This window comes from Lycium barbarum, chromosome 11 (assembly GCF_019175385.1).
Source record: "Lycium barbarum isolate Lr01 chromosome 11, ASM1917538v2, whole genome shotgun sequence".
Lineage (NCBI taxonomy): Eukaryota > Viridiplantae > Streptophyta > Magnoliopsida > Solanales > Solanaceae > Lycium > Lycium barbarum.
In genome coordinates this window covers 18,502,357-18,523,985 of record NC_083347.1, presented here as the reverse complement: position 1 = coordinate 18,523,985, position 21,629 = coordinate 18,502,357, and the positions used below count along the sequence as shown (strand labels likewise).

At 33.1% G+C, this 21,629-nt stretch overlaps 1 protein-coding gene across 4 annotated transcripts; it reads left to right on the top strand.

Moving 5' to 3' along the window:
• Positions 1 to 13,405: 13,405 nt before the first annotated feature.
• Positions 13,406 to 17,687, top strand: LOC132618105 (beta-amylase-like). 4 transcript variants are annotated; one of them, XM_060333162.1, is made up of 8 exons: positions 13,406 to 13,943; positions 15,125 to 15,190; positions 15,290 to 15,688; positions 15,787 to 15,951; positions 16,212 to 16,479; positions 16,579 to 16,784; positions 16,965 to 17,204; positions 17,308 to 17,687. In XM_060333162.1, exons 1-8 carry the CDS (start codon positions 13,743 to 13,745, stop codon positions 17,497 to 17,499), a joined length of 1,737 nt encoding a protein of 578 aa, XP_060189145.1. In that variant the 5' UTR covers positions 13,406 to 13,742; the 3' UTR covers positions 17,500 to 17,687. The 4 variants fall into 4 exon arrangements, with proteins under 4 accessions (XP_060189145.1, XP_060189146.1, XP_060189147.1 ...); XM_060333164.1 differs by having other exon boundaries at positions 13,409 to 13,943; positions 15,306 to 15,688; positions 16,212 to 16,475; positions 16,575 to 16,784; XM_060333161.1 differs by having other exon boundaries at positions 13,410 to 13,943; positions 16,212 to 16,475; positions 16,575 to 16,784.
• The last annotated feature ends 3,942 nt before the right edge of the window (positions 17,688 to 21,629 follow it).

Here is a 21,629-nt window from a genome sequence, read left to right as displayed (position 1 = left end):
CAACATTATATTTGAAGAGTTCGAGCAATATAGATTTGTAACCCATATATTTTAAAAGTACACTAAATTTAATCATGAAAACTTTAAAGATTAAAATTTTGATTCTGCTTTCACTCTTTGCGTTGATTATAAGATTAAAAGGTGGTAGTGTGTCATGTGATACCAGTTAGGGGAGAAATCATTATTTAATGTTGATTCTGCTAAGGTTCGTTTTCGCTGTGACCTTTCACTTAATTATTTGTTAGCCCAATGAAGTGGAAGTCAGTTGGTATGAGAATAATCGGATACCGATGGGAAAAAGGTGGGGTTGGTCTTTGCTTGGTCAATTCGAAAACATTAAGTTGTCTTCATTAACAGGCTTAAGGACAAAATTATCTTGTATTATGATTATGATCAGACTGACTTTTCTTACATACATGCACACAACACCACATTATTATCGATTGATGTTGTAATCTTTTATAAAGTCGTTTTTAGTTTTATATTTTTAATTTTACAGATAAAAAAATTGAAATTAACACAAAAGAGATCAGAAAGGATAACTATTAAATTGTAAGTGGCCATAAATGAACATTTCCTCCTATTCATATACTAGTATCACTTGGCCCGGGCTTACCGACATTAAAAATTTAATTTGTAGATATATTTTAAATTTTTTCTACTTGTTTCTTTATTCTTTTAACATCAGTTTGACATTTTCGAAAGACTTCTAAAATATTAAAGTATAAAACTGTATGTTAAATGAAAAAAAAATCTTAGTTTATATATTAGATTTCTTTAGGAAAAAATCAATAATTGAAAGCTCTTCTAATTTAGCTTTGTGAGATTAAGTCCCCGATAATCCAAAATTGAGCTTTTCATATGTTAAATTAATGGCTAACTCATTTTTTACCAAAAAATATTTTGTAAAATACCGGATGACCAATATGTTATATAATTTAGGACAAAACAGTTAAGTTTAATATGAAAAAAATATATGATCCTGTTTTTACAAAATATTTTAATAGTAAAAAAGTAAAAATATAATTTTTGCAATTGTCTAGTATTATTACTGTATCGAGATCAAATTATATTTCTTTAAATACAATATTTTTCAAACATTTTGGAATATATATATATATATATAATTTATTAGATAATTTTATGTTAAAAGTGCGTGCACATAAAATTTGATTAATTAACTACCATACTTCGAAATTCATTTTCGACTGAGACGGAAGGGCTATTATTTACATTTTTGATAAATTTTAAAAGTATTTAACAATGATACATTTTAACAAGTTTAATAATATTTTTACATAAAAAACTAAAATATGTATGAGTATGCTTTGTGGGGCCACTAAAACATTTTCCATGACATCTTCTTTTTAGTGGCATAAAAAATCCCTAAAAGTTCTTAAAATTTACCAAAATGTGTGACAATTTATAAAGTCATAAAAATTTCAAGTAGGGGTAAAAAGGATAAAAAAATTATGTGAGGATTATAAAAAATGGGGACTCTCCCTTATATATAGTAGTAACTAGTTGTTTGTTGCATAACTCGGAGTTAAGTAGTTGGATGGTCACTCAAGTTTAAAAAAATTTCCTATAAAAGTCACTTTTGTTTTATTTAAGACAATAAATTCACTCAAGTATCACTACTTTCCTCTAAAAGTACCTAAACACCTCAAAGTCTCCTTATCTCGTAGTTGACATGCCACGTCATTAGAGCCCCATACTTTTTAAAATAATAAACTTTCTTAACTAATCAAACTCATTTAATTAAATTCATATTTTATATCCAATCAAATATGAACCGGTTTAAAAATTGCAAAGGAACAAACTAGCATTAGAATTAAAAGATGAATTCTTTAAATCTATAAATAAGTTTTAAAAATTAAAATTAAAATAAAAAATGAATTTGAGTTACTTTAGAGCTTTAGTTTATATATTGCTAGACATTAACACGACAAGTCGGAATATCTATATCATAACATGAAATAAATAAAGAATATATTATATTTCATATAAGACTAATAATATATTATTTTAAAATAAGTATTATAGTAATGAAAATTCTGAGAAATATAAAGATCTCGATGGTATGGAATGGAGATGCCAAAAATTATACACTACATACATTAAAATAAATAACTAAAAATAAAGAGGAAAAATTTGCACTGGCTTTATTTGTTAAAATATACGATTTTATTAGATTTTTTAAAAGTTAAACCGATACGATGTAATCTTTGTGTTATCTGTGTAATTCTATTTTAATGTGGAAAGAATATGTTGTTTAATGTGGAAAAAAATATACTATTTAAAAAAACTTGAATTTGAATAGAAAAATTAAATTACTTGAATTTTAATTTAAATTGAAAGATAATATATTTGAATCGGGATTTAAAGAAAATTTAGATTTGAAAAAGTGGCTTAATAGAAAGTATGGTTTGATTCCTTTGTCGCTTTTTAACCAGGTCATATTTAATTGGTTATAAAGTATGAATTTGATTAAATGAGTTTGATGAGTTAAATATGTCTATTATTAAAATAAAAATAAAATGGGGTTGTAGTGACATGACATGTCAACTAGGAGAGAAAGAGGTTTTTGAGGTGTTTATGTATTTTTTAGGAAAAGTGGTGATACATGAGTGACCTTATTATCTTAAATGAAACAAAACTAAATTTTGTAGAAAATTCCCAAAACTCGGATAACCATCCAAGGAATTAACTCGCATATCTGGTTAAGGAGAAAGGGGGAGGATCTCTAATTTGATTTGGAATAGAGACAAAAATGGTTTAATTCACTTATTACTATATATTTCTTAATTTGGATTGAAGATAGTGACCTGTATATTTCTTTTTACAAGTGACAATTACAATTTCACCATTTTTAGAGATGGTTTCTCCACCTCTAATTAGCTAGGGAGCACATATCCCTTTAGTTCTTGTATTATATACAACTAGTAAATTTATCCGCGCTTCGCGCGGTCTTAAAAAGTATTTATAAATTTATAAAAAGATAATCAAACTAATAATAAGTTCATATATTATCCCTCTTTTTATGAGAAACAAAACACTAACATCTTTTGGAAGTAATTCATATTATTTGCCTTCTTCTATATAATGTATAATTTATCATATATTATTGATAAAGTATATTTAAGTTTAATATATTAAGAATGTCCAACAACTAAAAATAGAAGTATCAAAATTATTAATTACATAGATAAAATTTAAATTATTATCAATGAAACCCATCTAAAGCATTTTTTATGAAAGCATGTTATTATTACGTTAGATATAATAACAAAAGTTGAGGAAGAAAAATTAGTGAGTATCCACATGATATTTGAAAATTATAAAATGTCAAACATTATTTTTGGTTTCCCATCCGGTTTCCGATATCAGCATTGGAGCCCAACTATATCCGGATTTGCGCCGCGTAGGGTCCATTCGGGGATAGCACTCCCTACCAAGGATTAAGCACATCAACAAAAAATAATATCATTAAAGTTCTTAAAAAAAAAGATTATCGTCTAATTGTTGATTATCATGCTCTTCACTAATAGTACATATATAACTTTTCAAAATTGTAATAGCATTAGTTAACAAATTAAACTTAGAAGAGAAGGAACGAAAACTAATTTCATTTAAAACCTAAAAATAAAAATAATTACCATCTATCTGACAAATTTATTTTCCTTTTCTCACAGACTAAGATGAGACTATGTACTCTTCTAAATTCTTACTTTGAACTTCTAAAATTGTTGTTTTTAATAATCTATAAGAACAAACAAAAATCTTAAATACGTTAAATTACCAAACAATATTTTTTCTATCAGTCTAATAATCACCATTTTCATCATTTAAAAAGAGCTAATAATTCAAATAATTCTCAATAAATGATTTCCACGCTCTAAATCAGAATTATTAATTATTAAAATTAGTGATGCAATGAGTTATGTTTTCTACTTTTTTAAATCAAATTTAAGTTATATGATCATATAGCATATAGCATATAGACTATTGTCACATGTTATTTTCTTAAATTATCACATTACATGTCCTCATAGAAACATCTACAAATTGTCAACGCATAGATAGATTAATGCCTTATTAATTACCTTTTAAATGGCTAATAGAATGTTTGTATTTTTTGGGCATAACTTTTAATATGCACGATCCTCGGTTGTCAAAGCCTCCAGCCTTTATATTGTCTCCGATCTTCACGAAATACTTTTCTGTTTGCAAGAAAGAGTTACTTGTTGATAAACTGAATTCGAGATAACGTTTTCGATAGAGCCTACAACATGAAAATAAACGTCAAACTGTTGAACTAAAACTAAAAGTAGAAAGGATTTTTGTGCATTTACCTTGTCTAAAAAAAAAAAAAACAAAGGAAAAATAGAATTTTATCCATCTCTTTTCCACTCCATAGCCTTTGACATAAAGATAACCCAAATCATAGTAAGCAGAGTGAAGTTTTTGTAAGAGTAAGCCGCGACAAATGCCTTCGTAAAGTTTCAAGAACTTTCTTAGATCTCACCTTGTCCTCATGCCTCAGCCCCCTGAATCACTAATAATGATAAATGGAACCATTGTTAATTGGTGGATGATAATGTGAAAACAATTATATAGATATGAGAGAGCATAGAGTAAATGAGATTCATCCAAAGAGCTTTGTAACCAAAAACCCACGTTGTTTAATAGTTTTGTGATCTTTCATTTCCTAAACGTTTTTGGCGTTTAATTAAGTAATTGAGGAGATTATGTTTGAAAATTATTTAATGCTATAAATATAAATAGTAGTATACAGTTACAATTTTAGGAACAGGTTAAATTATTTTCTTTTAACTCCTCTTATGGCTTAAGAAATGTGGGAATTTGAAAAGTTGCAATGAATATATGTAAATTTCTGATACAAATTCATTCGAACTATTCAATTCACCATCAGATTTAACCTCTGAAACGTTTTTGAGTGGGTTTAAAGACAACCTTTCAACCATTAATGCACTTTATTGCTCTTCTTCATCATGTTAATTATTTGTCATATACGTCTAAAGTTGATAAATTCACACCCTCATTCAATTTAATACTGCAATTATTGCTTCCTCGTTTAATAATGTAATTATAATCATTTTGCCACTTTTAGATTTTTAAAAATAAGTTAAATAGAAATATTAGGAGAAAAAGGCAATAAAATCACAAAAAAGATAAATAGCAATGGTGGCCATAGAGAGGTGCCACATCACCTTATCTATGCCTAGCTTTATTATATATATAGATATAGATTAAACCATAAAAATTTAGGTAAAAGAAAGTGGAGGAGACATGTTATTTAATTAGAGAATGCAAATAGATGGAGGTTTTTTACAACTCATGAAATGATAATGATGGTCTTAAAGGTTACTAAAGAGAGTGAAATGCATTAAACAATATTCAATATTGAGTATTGCAAAAAGTGAGTTACGCATATTGAGAATTATTTTAACAATTGAGTTTTGAATTATTTTTTTAGTAGCATATAGGTGTAGAAAAATAGGAGAAAAGTCAAAAAATTGAGAAAAAAGATAAATGCCAATGAAGGTCATAGAGAAATGCCACATAGGATTGTCTATGCCTAGCTTTATATTATATATAGATTTAAATGACCTTAATAAGATTAAGATGGAACTTGAAATCAACCTAATAGAAAATGTGTCCCATATCTTCCTCATGCTCTCACAGCTTTTCAACGAAATTTACATATTGGCTAAAGATGCTTTTCACACTTTTCAACCATCAACTATTAAAAAAAAACTCACCCATTGTGGACAGCCTTAAAACTCTGCCTCGTCCATAGTCTCTACTCCTATTTAAGTCTAGGAATGCCTATACCCCAAAAGTAGACCGTTATTTCCCATATTTTAGTTCTTACAAAAAGAGACCACTAATATGAGTAACTTGGACCTATACTCTAGTGCCAGAAATAAATGAGTTCGAAAAAGAATGCTTATGAAATTTTATTTATAGCTAACTAGTGAACAATTTCTGATGTCTCTAACTTTTAACATTTGTTTGATAATTTATAGAGGACTATTAAAAACCAATATACTGCTGGGATTCAATCTCTTAAATGACGTTTCTCATTAATTATAACATTTTGTACCCTCAGTTGTTCATTGGGTTTCATTTTACGGGCCAAAATTATCCTGAATTTTGAAAAATAGTTTATTCATACCTTTCGTTATAATATAGGATCAATTATACCCTTACCGTTATACTATAGGGCCAATTATATCCTTATCTTAAACTGCCTGTCACGTGGCATCATCCGAGACGCCCAACCCATTCTCCCCTCCCCCCACCCCACCCCCCACAAATAATTTTTTATCCACCAACTTAACTCAACCCGACCCGGATATAATTTTTTCACCCAAAATTATGCAGACCCAACCCATTTTCTTTTCTCTTTTCACCTTGCCAACATTAAGTTGAGCCATGACGCATGAAACTGAAAAAATCACGAATAACAGAAGACATCCTAAAATAGTTTCTTACACCAGCTTCACCATCTACCAGAAGATTAATCGTCTCCACAAGTCTATAAATAGAGAACAAAACACCAGCTCCTTGAAGCAGGAAAAGAGGAATGAACAGAACGGGAATCGAGATGAGCCTAGCACTTGGTGGCGTCCCCTGTAATCAAAATGCGTTAGTAGCAAATGTGATGACAAAATGATAAAAATGGTCTCTTATGTACAACATAAGTGACCATTATATATCTATTTTTGATTTTGGATAGATAATCACTTAATCCTCCTATACGCACCACCATTGTTTCCGACGATTTTCAATATTCCGGCGAGCTCTCATTTTTTCTGATCTTCTTTATTTTTCGGTCATCAAATCCGCATCTAATCTGCCTATAAAATAGATTTTATCATTTTTTATTATGTGTAATATTAAACTCATCAAGATATTTTTAAAGAAACAAAAAAAAACAAAAAAGAGAATGACATGGAGGAGCTGGGGTGAGGGATCGGAGATGATGGACATGGAGGAGTTGGGCATGGAGGAAGAAGAAGAGAGTAGGAAAGAGAAAAGAAAATGGATTGGGCATCTAGGATGATGCCACGTGGCAGCAAGCAGTTTAAGATAAGGGTATAATTGACCCTATAGTATAACGAAGGGTATGGATGAACTATTTCTCAAAGTTTAGGGGTAATTTTGACCCTTTTCCGTTCATTTTATTTGTTAATTTTTCATTGTGGCGAAGCCAGGATTTTAACCAAAGTGGTTCAAATTTATAAAGAAGTAGAATAATGAAAAAGCCAAAAAAGGTTCAATATCTACTATATACACATAAAAAATATTTTTTACCTTATATGTACAGTGTAATTTTTTAGTAAAAGAGGTTCGGATGAATCCTCTCGGCCCCTTACTAGCTCCGCCAATTCATAGTGGGTTAATGATATTAACCATTACCATTGAAATGCAATTCATACCTAACCCAATGTTAATATTACGTAGCGACAAATTCTTCCCTTACTATCTTTTTTCTTGTTTGCTTATGATCAAGTTCCTATTCTTTTCTTTTTATTTTTCAATATTCACTTTAATATTCTAATTAATTCGAATTTGTAGCACAATACCCATTAAAGAAAAAAAAATCACATAACTTAAACCCAAAACTTTTAAATAAAACAGAAATAATTCTATTCATTCCACCATAATTTTTTGGCATGATTATGCAATTTTCCTCAATGAATCAGGGGAAAAAAAACTGTTGAGCTGTTGAGGTGGGATATTTGGGGAAGAGAGCCTGGCAGTATTGCCTGCCATGTCACCCTTAAATGAAGCTGGCAAAGTCAGTGCTTTTTGGTTCTTTTCTTCATTCACCTCTTGACATATTAACGTCCTTGATATTGACTAAATTAATAACTATGGCCCCCAATCTTCTCTATTTCTCTTTTTTTCCCCTTCTTCTTTTTTGACTTTTTAGTTTTCACCTTGTGATTTTCCGTTTGCGAGCTGATTCGAGTCACGGGACTCCTGCTGCAGTTTGCCTCATCACAGTTGCAAACGTGGCACCAGCTCACTTGTTTCTCAATTAGTACTAATTTAGTATTTTTTTCTGTTTGTTTATCGTCAAACAAAGAGTAAATAGCAGAAATGTTATGTAGGTATTAATTTGTAGTATCATAAGTTGGTATTAGAGACGCCATGTATGATCTCGCTCCGATTTGCTTTTTTGGACAAAATTCTCATTCAATCAAAAGTAACCATGTACACCACATGTTTATTGGACTCTAGAAATAAAATCTCTAAAAAATAATCAAAATTAAAACTTTTAAGTCACCTATGCTACACTATCACCTGCTCACGACGGAGTGTGCAAATCTCGATTTAACCGATACATTGAATTAGTAAAAATGTCATTGATTCATCAGTGTCGGATTATTAGTTTAACGGTTTTCAAACTATTTTGAATTCTTATATTGCTATATTGGTTAGGTTATCGATTTTTTAAGTTTTATTATTATCGGTTAATCGATAATCAATAAAATCTTATTAAATTTACATGTTATCCATAATCATATAAAAGTGACTTTACAAGGTACGAGTATTAAATGCAACTCATTTAATATTTGCTCCCTAAATTGAGATGATCCCCCTATATTATATAATGAGCTTTTTTTCATCTTTTCCTTAAGCCATGAGGTAGTAGAGAAATGGTCAAAGGTAGCTCATTATTATAAGCTTAATACACACTATCTGCTCCGCTATACATTAGCAAATCATCTGTAAAATAGAACACTTAGTCAAGATTCAAGTTGAGCAGCTGCTCAAATATTTCATAGCTGTTTGGAAATTGGATTTGGATCACCAATTTGGGTCAATCCGTCCATAACTAAATAAATTAATATATATGTGCAAAATAGTAATAATAAAGAAAAGGAGAAAGGACACAACTATTGAGGAAAAACTTCCCGAATAGTTGTGTCACTTCAGGAAAATAAAAAGAAGTCTTAAACATAGGAACTTCATTCTTCCAACTTCTGCGTTTTCTTTCTCTTGACAACTAAAAAGATAAATCTCTCATAAAGAAAATACTAGTATCTGATGGAATATAGGCATAAACAGCGGAAGCAAATAGTCAGCATTGAGCTTGCATGTAATATAGACAACACATAATCTAGATATTAATCAAACATAAAATTGATATTTATCTCTTGAAGCGTGACCGCGACCAAGAATCGAATCTTCAACCACGAACACACACCATCCACGAGATCGTCATCCTCCAGTTCCACAGTGTTCTGCTGTGTAACCCAAATAATACCAGAATTTGTGAAATTCGTGTGGGCGAATTTCTATGAAAAAAGTGTAGAAACTTGTAAAACCCTTGGCCTCCTTATGGAATAAGACCCCTATTTTATAACTACAGGTTTTAGGGTTTTCACCCTTTTCCAAAACCTGCTGGGTCTTTATTTTCCACCAAGAAATAATATTCCATTTAATTCTTTATTATTTGAGCACAGCAGGGACCACAAAATTTAATTAACGAGGCTTCCTATTATGGAATTAATTCGAAATATCTGAATTAATCCTACCATAATAAATTATGAATTATTCCACTAAAAATCGTAATTGCACTCCTCATTTCAATTCTGAAATCTTTCATTAAATCTTATTTAACTCCCCATGTTAAGATTACAGATACAAATCAATTAAATTAAATTACTGACAATTTAATTTATTGACTAATTGAATCCTTTATATTTCCGCGTAACTTATATCATGTGACATATACAAAATCTACCTGCAGGGTTTTCACATGAGACTTATAAGCATTCATAAAGGAGTATCATCAATCTCAAAGTCGAGACATGAATTCTATCAACTAATTATTATTTCACAAATGTATTTTGCCATTATCCAATTTACCAGGAATACATAGACTCGCAATTGAGTCGTACCTTTTAATAAATCAAAATAATGAACAAATCACATTGATCATAATAATTATATCAAGATTAAGAGTATAAGTACATTTAATGAACTAGAGAATTTGTATTATATATTCACTACAAAAACACTTATCTCTACTTGGTCTGTTCAATACATACAAAATGTACTAGCACAAGAAGACGGAACTATACCGTTCCCATAATGAAGATACATTATATTAATCTTGTGCTACAATCATACCGATGGCTTTGTCCAAATTCCATCTTAGATTGTGAACATAAACTTTATACTTAAAAGAACCGATGATTTAATCTTCTGTGTATAAGCTAAACTCTATACACTAAATCATCTACTATATAAGTAAATGACACACATATTAGTACATGATCTATTTAACTCTTTATTAAAAATTGAATAAATAATTGGTCTATAATAAATTCTATATCCAAACATATGGTTAATAGTATATATCCCAACAGTATCTTCTTCTCCGTGAAGAACTTCTGTGGAAGATACCTCATTTTTCGTTGGAGCATTCTTCTTCTCTGTAATTCAGGTACGACTTAGATTGTAAACTTTATGGTATAGTTCGTATTTTATAAATGTGATTATACTGTCGACTAGTGAAATAATTATATGAATCTTGGGAGAATTATGTGTTTTCGGTGGATTGTATTTTCCTTCAATAGCTAGGGTGACATAGCCCTGCCTTTTTTTTTTTTTTTTTGGGGGGGATGAAATCTAGAGTCAATCCACCATTATTAATTAATAGAGTGTAACTTACAGTGCTGACACACTCGATGATTTGATTCACCATTTTAATTAGGATCCCAAACTCTAGTAGCAACACCCTCAAAAAGCTTCATTCAACCGAATCATAAGCTTTCCTAATGTCGATTTTGGTCATGCATCTAGGAGATACTAATGTTTGTTTATATCATTTGATCAATTCACGGGCCATAATAACATTATCCCGGCATTTTTTTCCTTTATAAAGACAGATTGAGAAGGAGACACTGAATTGTCAACTAACTATCTTCAACCTTCTTGTGAAAACTCTGGCAACAATCTTCTACATTGTAGAGCAACGTGCAATAGGCCCAAATTCCTGCAAATAAGTTGGGTCAATCAATGTAACAATAGTACAATTTAGGAAAATTTCAGTCAAATACCATTTTATTATCTGTTTTACAATGTAGATAATGTATAGATAGTGTATACTTTATATTAGATATACGTATACTATTTATATAATATACATACTTATACACAACATATAAGCGTATAGCGTATACTTCAGCCACCTTGGTAAATTAATTGACCAAGGTATATCTACGAAAGTTTCCCTACGATTTACTCCATTCAGCAGTTTGCCTTTCCCAAGGAACTTTATAATACCGCATTCATTACATCTTCTCCAATAACTGGCCGGAATCGAATAGCCGGGCTACCCTCCGTTGACTTGGTTGGTTATATAAGAGAATCCTCACATCTATTATGCCAAAAGTATAATCTAGATATTGGGTATTTTGCTTTATTGCGCATATATTATTAAAATATACTATTAATATTTAAATACACTTTGAGTCCAAACAAAAGATAATTTTTTGCAAATTGATTTGACCTGTTTCTTTGCCACTTACCTGCAATAAAATAGAACCCATGTTAATAATATGAAAATATTGAAGAATGATAAAAAGATGGATATATCTCTTGGCAACTCTAAATAAGAAATTCTTTTTAGGAGAAGAAGTTTCTTTCTTGTTTAGATAAATTACACAAGGCCCCTATCACATCTATGGTTCGACTGGAGTGGATATTATTAATTTTCTTACTACAAAAAATTGGCGTTTCTTAGGAATGATAATGCTTAGGTGCAACTCCTTAAATACACATATTTAGGACCCACTTGGCCATGAGGATTTTTCATCTTTTTTCGATTTTTTTTTTACTCTTTATGAAAATCAACATCTGGCAATAAAAACTCCAAATACAGCTTGAAGTTGTATTTGAAATTTGGAAAGCACCTAAAATCTTGTTTTCACTTTCATTACATTTAAATAACCAAATATTTTTTACAAAAATTATAACCAAACACAATTCCATCTTGAACTCCAACTTCAAAATTCCAAAAGAGTGAAAAATATTTAATTTTCACGGCCAAACGCTACTTAGAGGGGAAACAAACCTTTGTATTTTCTCTCTACAGCTAAGAAGCATATAGCTTGCTTGAGTCAATGAGTACATGTGCTTTCATTGCTTGTATTAGGGGTGTTAATGGGATGGTTCGGTCGTTATTTTTAAAAAATTATACCATCCCAATACTTCGGTTATTTTATTTTTTATAATCAAAATTAGACTTTTCGAGACCGTCCCATCATCTCGGTTTTTCTTCGGTATCGGTACCGTTCGGTTAATTTTCGGTTATTTTAGTTTTTAATTTTCGATTATTTTAGTTTTAAAGTGTCACCTAAGAATACACCACCATTAAAATGTAACGACACAGACCTCCACAAACCTATTTGTAGTACACCATCAAATAAAACTTCTATTTGTTTCTTATGAAATATTTAATGTAAAAGCTATTAAAAAAACTACACAAAGTAATTAAACTGAAATGTGTTATATCAAGTAGCAAGACAACAACGATGGCATCATCGCGACGTGAATCCTCACTGATTGACCAGGGAGAAGAATAACTTGCCAAAGACAACAATGTTGAATTGAGCCAAAACAAACATTACCTTGTAGGACACAGAAACCACAACTTGAATTTGATACATGTACATCAAACAACATAGTAGAGGAGACAAATGGAGGTAAACTTCTATTAGTGCTAACTATAACCAAAAATGCCTACTTAAATCATCTAAATCTATGACCGTATGACTATGCATATGAGGTATCCTTTTGAAACTAAATCCAATCAACTAGAGGCCCAAAATTTAGTGGCCAAAATTCTTTTTTATATTTGAAACAGAAATTATAAAATATATTTTATGTATTCAATTTAACATATTTGTAATATATAAAATATATTTCATACATGTAAGGCTATTCGGTTCGGTTCGGTTCGGGAATTTTTTGATTTTTTTATAAATTAAAAAGACCACCCTAATTGTTCGGGACGGTTATAAGCTTAAATAAAAATCTACGATTTTATTGAAAAAACATTATAAATCAGTTCGATATGGTTAGATTCAGTCGGTTAGGTCGGTTTTTCATATTTTTTTTTTGACATCCCTAGCTTGTATGGTGGTTTTGCTTATAATGCTAGCACGTGTCGTCAATATAGGGTAATAGAGTACAGCAACTTCTAGGCAGGGTAAAATTGGAAATCCACTTTTGGATTTTTTTTCTTTTTCAAGTAACAATTTAATAGGAGAAATATATTTATTTTTCAAAATACACACTCCTTAGGGCATGAAATTTGTTCATTTTGCATTCATGTGATGATGTGAACATAATTGGTGCAAAAGCTGAAAAAGGGCAACCAGGAAAACGACAAAAACCAAAGAGAACACTTTGGATGTACGTACATACATGAAACTCTCTACAACTGATATTCTTGTTTTCAAGTACTACTAGTGGTAATAGCTAGAATATTCCATTTCTTCAAAATCAAATTTTAGGATCCACACATATAAAAACATTGCAGGCCACAAAAATTTGTTCCATAAGGGTGTGCTTATATTCGATGAATGTCTTTAGCCTAGATATTTTTAACATTTCATTTTGCAATGCTATAAATTCACATAGTATATCGTTAAATCTTTTAGCCAGAGGGGGAAATTAGTTGATATTAGATGAATATCAGCATGGCAAGTATTGGAATTTCAAATATAGGTGTTTTGCCAGAGGTAATGGGATTTCCACACCAAGAATTGTCCATTGTCATGATTAAGAAATTGAAGCTGGCAAGAAAACAACTTTTCCGGCAGAATCTCACATTTTCTTGTAATCGAAAGACTGGAACTACTCGAGCCGTTGCGCCAGAAGCAGTGAAGGTAAAAACATATTCCTCTCTGTTCTGTTCTCTTATAAAGGAATTTGAATAGCTTAAATTTTGTGTCTTTTGTCTACCTGTTTTCTGAAGAGACTGTAAAATTAGAGGTGATAGTGCATTTTGGATGATTTTTGGCTCTGGTAGTTTACCAATGTATATGATGTGTCTGTGGTAGTTCTGTAAGAAAATGATACTCTTACGTGGTTGGATAAAGTAGCAACAACAATAACATACCCAGTGTAATCCCACAAAGTGGGGGGCTCGGAGAGGGTAGAGTGTACGCAGACCTTACCTGTTGGAATCCATGCTACAAAAAGGCTAAATGATGCACTTGCTTGAAGATTGAGTTATTTATCTAGAGGACTAGGGAGCAATTCCCACTTAATACATTTTTGACTTCTTTTTTCGGTGGGGCACCCATGTTCTAGAAATTCTGGATTCGCGTCTGACCTTACCCCTACCTTGAGAGGTAGAGAGGCTGTTTCTGTAAGACCCTCGGCAGTGGTTGGATAAAGTAGCAGCTTTTGGCAATTTAGGAGTAGGATTTATCAATGTAGGGGTAAGGCTGCGTACACTCCACCCTCCCTAGACCTCACTTGTGAGATTACACTGGGTATGTTGTTGTTGTTGATTTATCAATATAGTAACCGTAGGCTTGTTGATGGTGGCTCAGCAGGTTGAAAGTTTTCTGTCATCGTCAAGGAGTCAATATTTTATTTTTTTAACGTTGGTGCCCGGGGACTGATTCCACGGGGCACATGCTACCCCGGTAACTTTGTCCACAAATGTTTGGACAGATTGGAAGAAATCACCCAGGAGTAATATTGTTATTTGCCTTAGGCTAGGAATTGAACCTGAGACTTCATGGTTCTCAGCCCATCTCACAGTTGGTTAAAAGGGGTCTATAGTCATATTTTTCTTGATCTAATCTTTACCATAAGTAAATTCTGTTTGATAGTAATTCCTTGATATTCCATGGTGAGAAGTTTGATATTTCGACTAGGCTAATCTTTTGTGAGTCTAAGATTATGCAACTTTTGGGAGAAATCTAATGAGGTAGAGAAACAATTATGCATATAGTCACAAAACAGAATGGAGATAGAATGCCAAGCTGCAGCATCTACATTGTCTTTTCCTAAGAATTCAACTGTAAAGCATCTCTTGGTTTCTTTTGTTATGCAGGCAACGAGTCCAACATCTAGCGGTGTCCCTTTAGCCAACTATGTGCCTGTTTATGTAATGCTTCCAGTAAGTCATAAACCTTGTCGTAGAGCATGAAACCACAACACTGATGCAAATGCTAGTTTTAACATTTTCCGTTTCTTCTTTTCTGCTGGTGACAAACAGTTAGATGTTATTTCAGTGGACAATGTTTTTCGAGACCAAGATAAGTGTGAGAAGCAGTTCAAGGAGCTGAGAGCAGCCGGAGTTGACGGGATCATGGTGGATGTCTGGTGGGGAATTGTAGAGGCCAACAGCCCCAGGCAATATAATTGGTCTGCCTACAGGAGCTTGTTCCAACTTGTTCAAAAGACTGGCCTAAAAATACAAGCTATTATGTCATTCCACCAATGTGGTGGCAATATTGGAGATGATGTTTTCATTCCTATACCCAAATGGGTACTAGCAATCGGAGAAAACAACCCTGATATTTTCTATACTAATCGGGCTGGTACAAGGAACAAGGAATGCCTCTCACTTGCTGTCGATAACCAACCTCTGTTTGAAGGTCGAACTGCTGTCCAGGTAATTATCAGAAGGATCGATCCAACTCTCACGCTCAGATCCCGATAGACGTATTGCTTTTGAGCTTAGGCTCTACTTAAAATTCCTGATGCATTTAGATTTACAGTGACTACATGAGGAGCTTTAGAGAGAACATGTCTGACTTCTTGGAAGCTGGAGGCATAGTAGACATAGAGGTCGGACTTGGTCCTGCTGGTGAGCTTAGATATCCCTCGTATACTCAGTCTCAAGGATGGAAATTCCCTGGCATTGGAAAATTTCAGGTCAGACTTGGTGCAAACTGCTATAGGAAATCCTTAGGGCTCTTTTCAATTTTGACCTGTCGGCCGAAATTAATCACAGGCGCTATCCAGAACGTACAAAATCTCTACACTTTGTGTATATTCTATGTATATAATATGTATATTATTCTTTTGAGCGGTCCAAAATGTATTACCCCAAATTCTTATGCTAAATAAAGATCAACCACTTTGTGACTCAAGATTTGTTACTTCTTATTCATTTTTCTAATTAAATGTTGCAGTGTTACGACAAGTATATGAGGACAGATTTCAAGGAAGCAGCCACAAAGGCAGGCCACTCGGAGTGGGATCTTCCAGATGATGCAGGAACATATAATAATATACCTGCCGAAACAGGATTCTTTGGACCAAGTGGTACATACCTTACAGAGAAAGGGAAGTTCTTCTTGAACTGGTACTCTAGCAAGCTATTGCTTCACGGAGATCAGATCCTTGATGAAGCAAACAAAGCTTTCCTGGGATGCAAAGTGAAGCTATCAGCGAAAGCAAGTCTTCGTCCACCTGGAAATTCTATAATTTTTGCTGATCCCTTTTGACAGCACTAGCTAAGAGAATTTTCCCTTCTGTCAATTTTGCTCATGTAGGTAGCAGGAATTCACTGGTGGTACAAAGATGCCAGCCATGCTGCAGAGCTAACAGCAGGATATTATAATTTGGATAATCGTGATGGGTATCGACCGATAGCGAGGATGTTATCGAGGCACTATGGTACCTTTAATTTCACTTGCCTTGAGATGAGGAATTCAGAACATCCAGCTTATGCTAAGTGTGGTGCACAAGAGCTAGTTCAGCAGGTTAGATTAGAAAGAGAGCTGAATGTTTTTTTGCAATTGTCGCATCCAGAGTAGATCTTGGAAACTATGACTTGACCTTATAACAGTTTCTCAGAGACCAAATTTTGCATAGGAAAGACTAAACGTTTTTTTCGCCAACTAGGACTGTAATTGACCAGGACTTCACCTGATTATGTACAGGTTTTGAGTGTTGGCTGGAAAGAGAACATTGACGTAGCAGGTGAGAATGCACTTTCAAGATATGACGGCTATGCCTACAACCAAATCCTTCTAAATGCTAGGCCAAATGGTATCAACAAAAACGGTCCACCAAAACTAAAGATGGCTGGGTTGACTTACCTTCGATTATCAGAAAAACTCCTTCAGAGCAGGAACTTCAAGACTTTCAAAACATTTGTCAAGAAAATGCATGCCGATCTGGTAAGTAGCCTCTTTAACTTTTCGTGGGAAAAATGATGAGGTGGTGGGGGTCGGTGTTAGAATGCCTCGAGTATCTAATTCCTGTGATTGGTGTCTTGTACAGGATTACTGTTCAGAATATGAAAAACCAGCTCCAATGAGCAGATCAAAAGGGGAGATTTCAATGGATGAATATCTTGAAGCAACCAAACGAACAGAACCATTCCCATGGGATGAACAGACAGATGCAAGAGTTGGCGGTATATTGGCTGAATACTGGGATAGGCTGCTTAACAAATTCTTTCTCTCTAACTGACACCTACTTTGCCATAGAAGACTCATCATTCTTGACTTGCGGGGAAGTCATATTATGCATCTGCATTATATGTAAATCTGAATGTGAAGATATATAGGGGACTTTTGTATCTATAATATACTCTTTATGTACTTCACATTAAATCTCAGATAGAATATAACTCATACATGTTAGTATGAGAATCTAAATGTCTGTCTTATATTAATACAAGGATGCAACTATGCCTTGCCAAATCGGTGTAGTAATGTTGAAAAGAAATCATCAATGAAAAGCTGGAAATACTTGACCCACAAGTATGTTGTTGGAAATGCTAGAAAGCTATACTTGTAATTAGCTTTGGTCCATGTAAGAAGATATGGCATGAAACAGGTTCTTGCTAATAGTGTAAAAAAAAAAAAAAAAAAAAAAAAGGCGCGGGGGGGGGGGGGGGGGGGGGAGGGGATTGAACGTGGGACGTGGGGGTTGTTGTTATTTACCGGAGGGGTTTGAATTAGCTCTTCCCCATCGTATTTCTCCCGAGATGAAGTGTACTTCTAATTAGTTAGGTCTCGGGTTTGAAACCCCTTGGGTACGGAGCCACCTTTGGTAGAGAGTGTCTTGCCCCCTCAATGTGGGACAAATCGACACGAATCCGGATTTAGTCGGACCCCAATGCGGGTACCGGACACCGGATGGGAAACCAAAAATTAGTTCTGGTATGTGTAATGACTAATTGAATGTTACAAAAGAGACGAAAAGAGATAAAGAAAAATACTACTTTCAGAATAAATGATGATATACTTTTGTCACCAATGTAAATACATAATTCCATTCATTCTTATGCTAATTAAGAGATAATATTTGGTATGCCAACATGAAACAGCTTCTCTAAGGGAGCATTCCTGCGACACAGCACTCCTAGAAACCAAACTTTTCTCTAGCATGTCTTGGAAAAGACAATGGCACAAATTCGGGATATATTTAAAATACAAATTATTCAATTGGTACACGCAAAAAATAGGCTAATTCAACAACTTTTGTTCAACTAATCATGGAGTCAATATCTTGTCAACGTGAGTCAAGGGAATGGATACCCCTCACGTCCAAGTATAGCTCATAATGATCGATCTCCAGCGCACACGCCGATTCCTTCACAATTAGAACTTTAATAAACCTATTAAAATATAACCCATCTCTACCCAAAATTCTGGCTGCATTCTTGGAACTAATTCATATGCATTTTGCATTAGTTAGACTTTTGAATTTCTTAGTAAGAATGGACGAGCATATTATGCTAACACATCTTGTATGTTGATATGCTATTTTAAGGATTAAGATTTAAGATGGTCCGACTTGTAAGTTTAAGGGGATGTTATGCTCATTAATTCCTTATAAGTATTAAGCAATCACAAGTCACAATTGAACGTATGTGCATTATCTTGCTTTTTCAGTTTTCTTAATCAAAGAATTTAAGTAGAAAATTGACATGATACTTTTTCCTTTTTATGATTTTTAAACTGCATTAGGCGCTCTCTCAATATAGTAAAGAATAGAATTTAGAAATTTGCAATTTGTAAGATTGTTCCAGCTAATATAAGAAAATTCTTAATTATTAATAATACAATAAGATAAATAACTTACTCTAGAGATCTTCAATGAAAAACCCGCGAGGGTGACTCAGTTGGTTGAGCATGGAGCTTTCATAATGGAGGTCTTAGGTTCGAAACCCCCTGCCTACAACCGTAGGAGATTTGCCTTCTGGGTCGAGCTCGTCGCACCGGGTTTGCCTAGTGCGGGTTATCTCTCCTGTGTGGTTTGCGAGCTATTGCACAGGAGCTGGGTTTACCCTGTGACTGTGGATTCCCATGTCATCAAAAAAAAAAAAAAAAAAAGATCTCCATTGAAATGCTTGCAATTTCTGAATTCCCAACAAGGATAGCTTGATGGGATTCAAAATCTTGCACCATGAAATTACAATCATTAGTAACCCAATTCTCGTGACTTTCAAGATTTTATATATTTACATATAAAATCGCAATTACTTGAAACTTACGGGCCCGTTTTGGAAACGAAACTTCTTTTCTTCTTGCAAAAAAGAATTTTTGTAAAAATTATTAGGTTATATATTGGAGTGATTTTTAAGGCAATTTTTGAAGATGAATTTCAAAATTTTAATTCTTGCCCCTCTCACGAAACTTCAACTTTTTTTTTTTAATAAGTGAAATGTATGTTTGAACACGACATTAATTTTTCAAATATCATTTTTAACTTCAAATTTAAAAACTTTTTTTTCCAAGCTTCAACAATATCTCTATCCAAGCGGCTCATAAGTTTAGTCGTATTACTTAAAAAAAAAAAATACTCCGTCCCAATTTATACACACATTTCAGATTTTGAGAGTCAATTAAGTTTTTCTTTGACCGAAATTTATTTATATGCATTTTTAAATATTTTAAGTTGTTAATTATTGTGATTTATAGTATTATTGACGTAGTTTCTAAATATATAAATTTTATTTGACAAACTTAAAGCTTTTTGAATTCAGGTCAAAATTTAAAAGTTTGAATCTCGAAATTCTAACGGTGCCACATAAATTGGAACACACAGATTATATGCCACGTAAAAAGATTAATTACTCCACTGTTAGCCAGATTTAGGTAGTAGATTAGCTCACGCATTTTCAGAAGCTCTCGCACACGTGCAGTGCAACCAACGAAGAAAGACAAACTCTGCCTCTTTACTGTTTATGAGTTTCATCGATTATATAATTCCTTATTTTTTACGTTACATTCATCGCCATTCTTGATCAACTCAACTTCCAGGTACGCTTTTGTAACGTCCCCTTCTTTTTTTTTGTTGCTATTTGCATAGTTCATAACTAATTTCTTGCTTGGATTTTGTTTCTCCTTTCATCCCCATGCAAGAAGAGAAACTTAAGGTTGAAAACAATTAGTGCTATTATCTGCTTGCCTCAAAATTCAAATGCATGTGTTTGGTATAAAAATTCAGCAGGGTCTCTTTTTTTATGCTGCAAGGAGTGAGGCTTTTGATTAGTATGCCAAGTCATGTTGGTGAATAGTATCAGTGTCGGAGCTAGGATTTTTAGTAGGGAGATTAAAAAAATTGTAAGAACTCCACAAACGGGTTTGAACTTACAATGTAAATCATCATTGTCATGATAATGAAAAAGGCTCTCTTAGGTCAAGGGGATTTTCATTTTTTTTTTCATATATACAAATAATATTTATTTTTGCCCTATTTACTTAGTATAATTTCTGAAGGGAGCCTTGGCGTAACGGGTAAAGTTGCTGCCACGTGACCAGGAGGTCACGGGTTCGAGCCGTGGAAACAACCTGTTGCATTTCTGCAAGGTAAGGCTGCGTACAATAGACCCTTGTGGTCCGGCCCTTTCCCGGACCCGCGCATAGCGGGAGCTTAGTGCACCGGGCTGCCCTTTTTTGCTTAGTATAATTTCTGACGAAAGGGATTCAATTGAACTTCCTTCATTTGATGTGGCTCCTACTGGTGAATACTAGCCATGAAATGTTTTTGGTCCTATTCACTCTTATTCTCATATAATAATAACTATACCTCAAACCAAAACAAGATGCGGCCGGCTATATCAACCCTCACTGATCAAGTTTCTCTATTTAAATTCATCTCAAGCCGACATTATACAAAATGAAAAGTAAAAATGAAAAGTACAAGAAGTTATCTTCATTTTCTACTGGCATAAAAATCTTTTAATAGGGCTAAAAGGCTCTTAGAAAGCATAGGACCTAAAGCAAACGTACTAAAATGTCTAGAACATGTTCCCAACTAATTGATAATCACGTATTTAGATCTTTGTTTTTCCGTTGTGCCTTATCTTTCACTAGGTCAGCATGAATTCCAAGAGTTTGTAGGTCTTTTGAGACTCAGTCGTTCTTGTTCATTACTTATTCTTTCCTTGTACATCCGTCTATGATGGGTGCAAATACAGAAAACAGACAGGGGAATGGATGCATTTGACCTATGTTTGTTGGGGTTTTAGGGTCAAATTTGTGTATGTATCTCTAACAAGAAACTTTTTGATGATAATGGGAAGTGAGTTTGAAATCTTGAGAAGTACCCCGGGGGAAATTTAGTGTGTGGAGTATGATGAGTGCAGA

Bases quoted from the DNA above. Each gene is read 5' to 3' on its own strand.
- LOC132618105 (XM_060333162.1), top strand. From the start codon at position 13,743: ATGAATATCAGCATGGCAAGTATTGGAATTTCAAATATAGGTGTTTTG. The intron at 15,191-15,289 runs GTAAGTCATAAA...GGTGACAAACAG, and splicing joins CTGTTTATGTAATGCTTCCA to TTAGATGTTATTTCAGTGGA. The intron at 15,689-15,786 runs GTAATTATCAGA...TGATGCATTTAG, and splicing joins AAGGTCGAACTGCTGTCCAG to ATTTACAGTGACTACATGAG.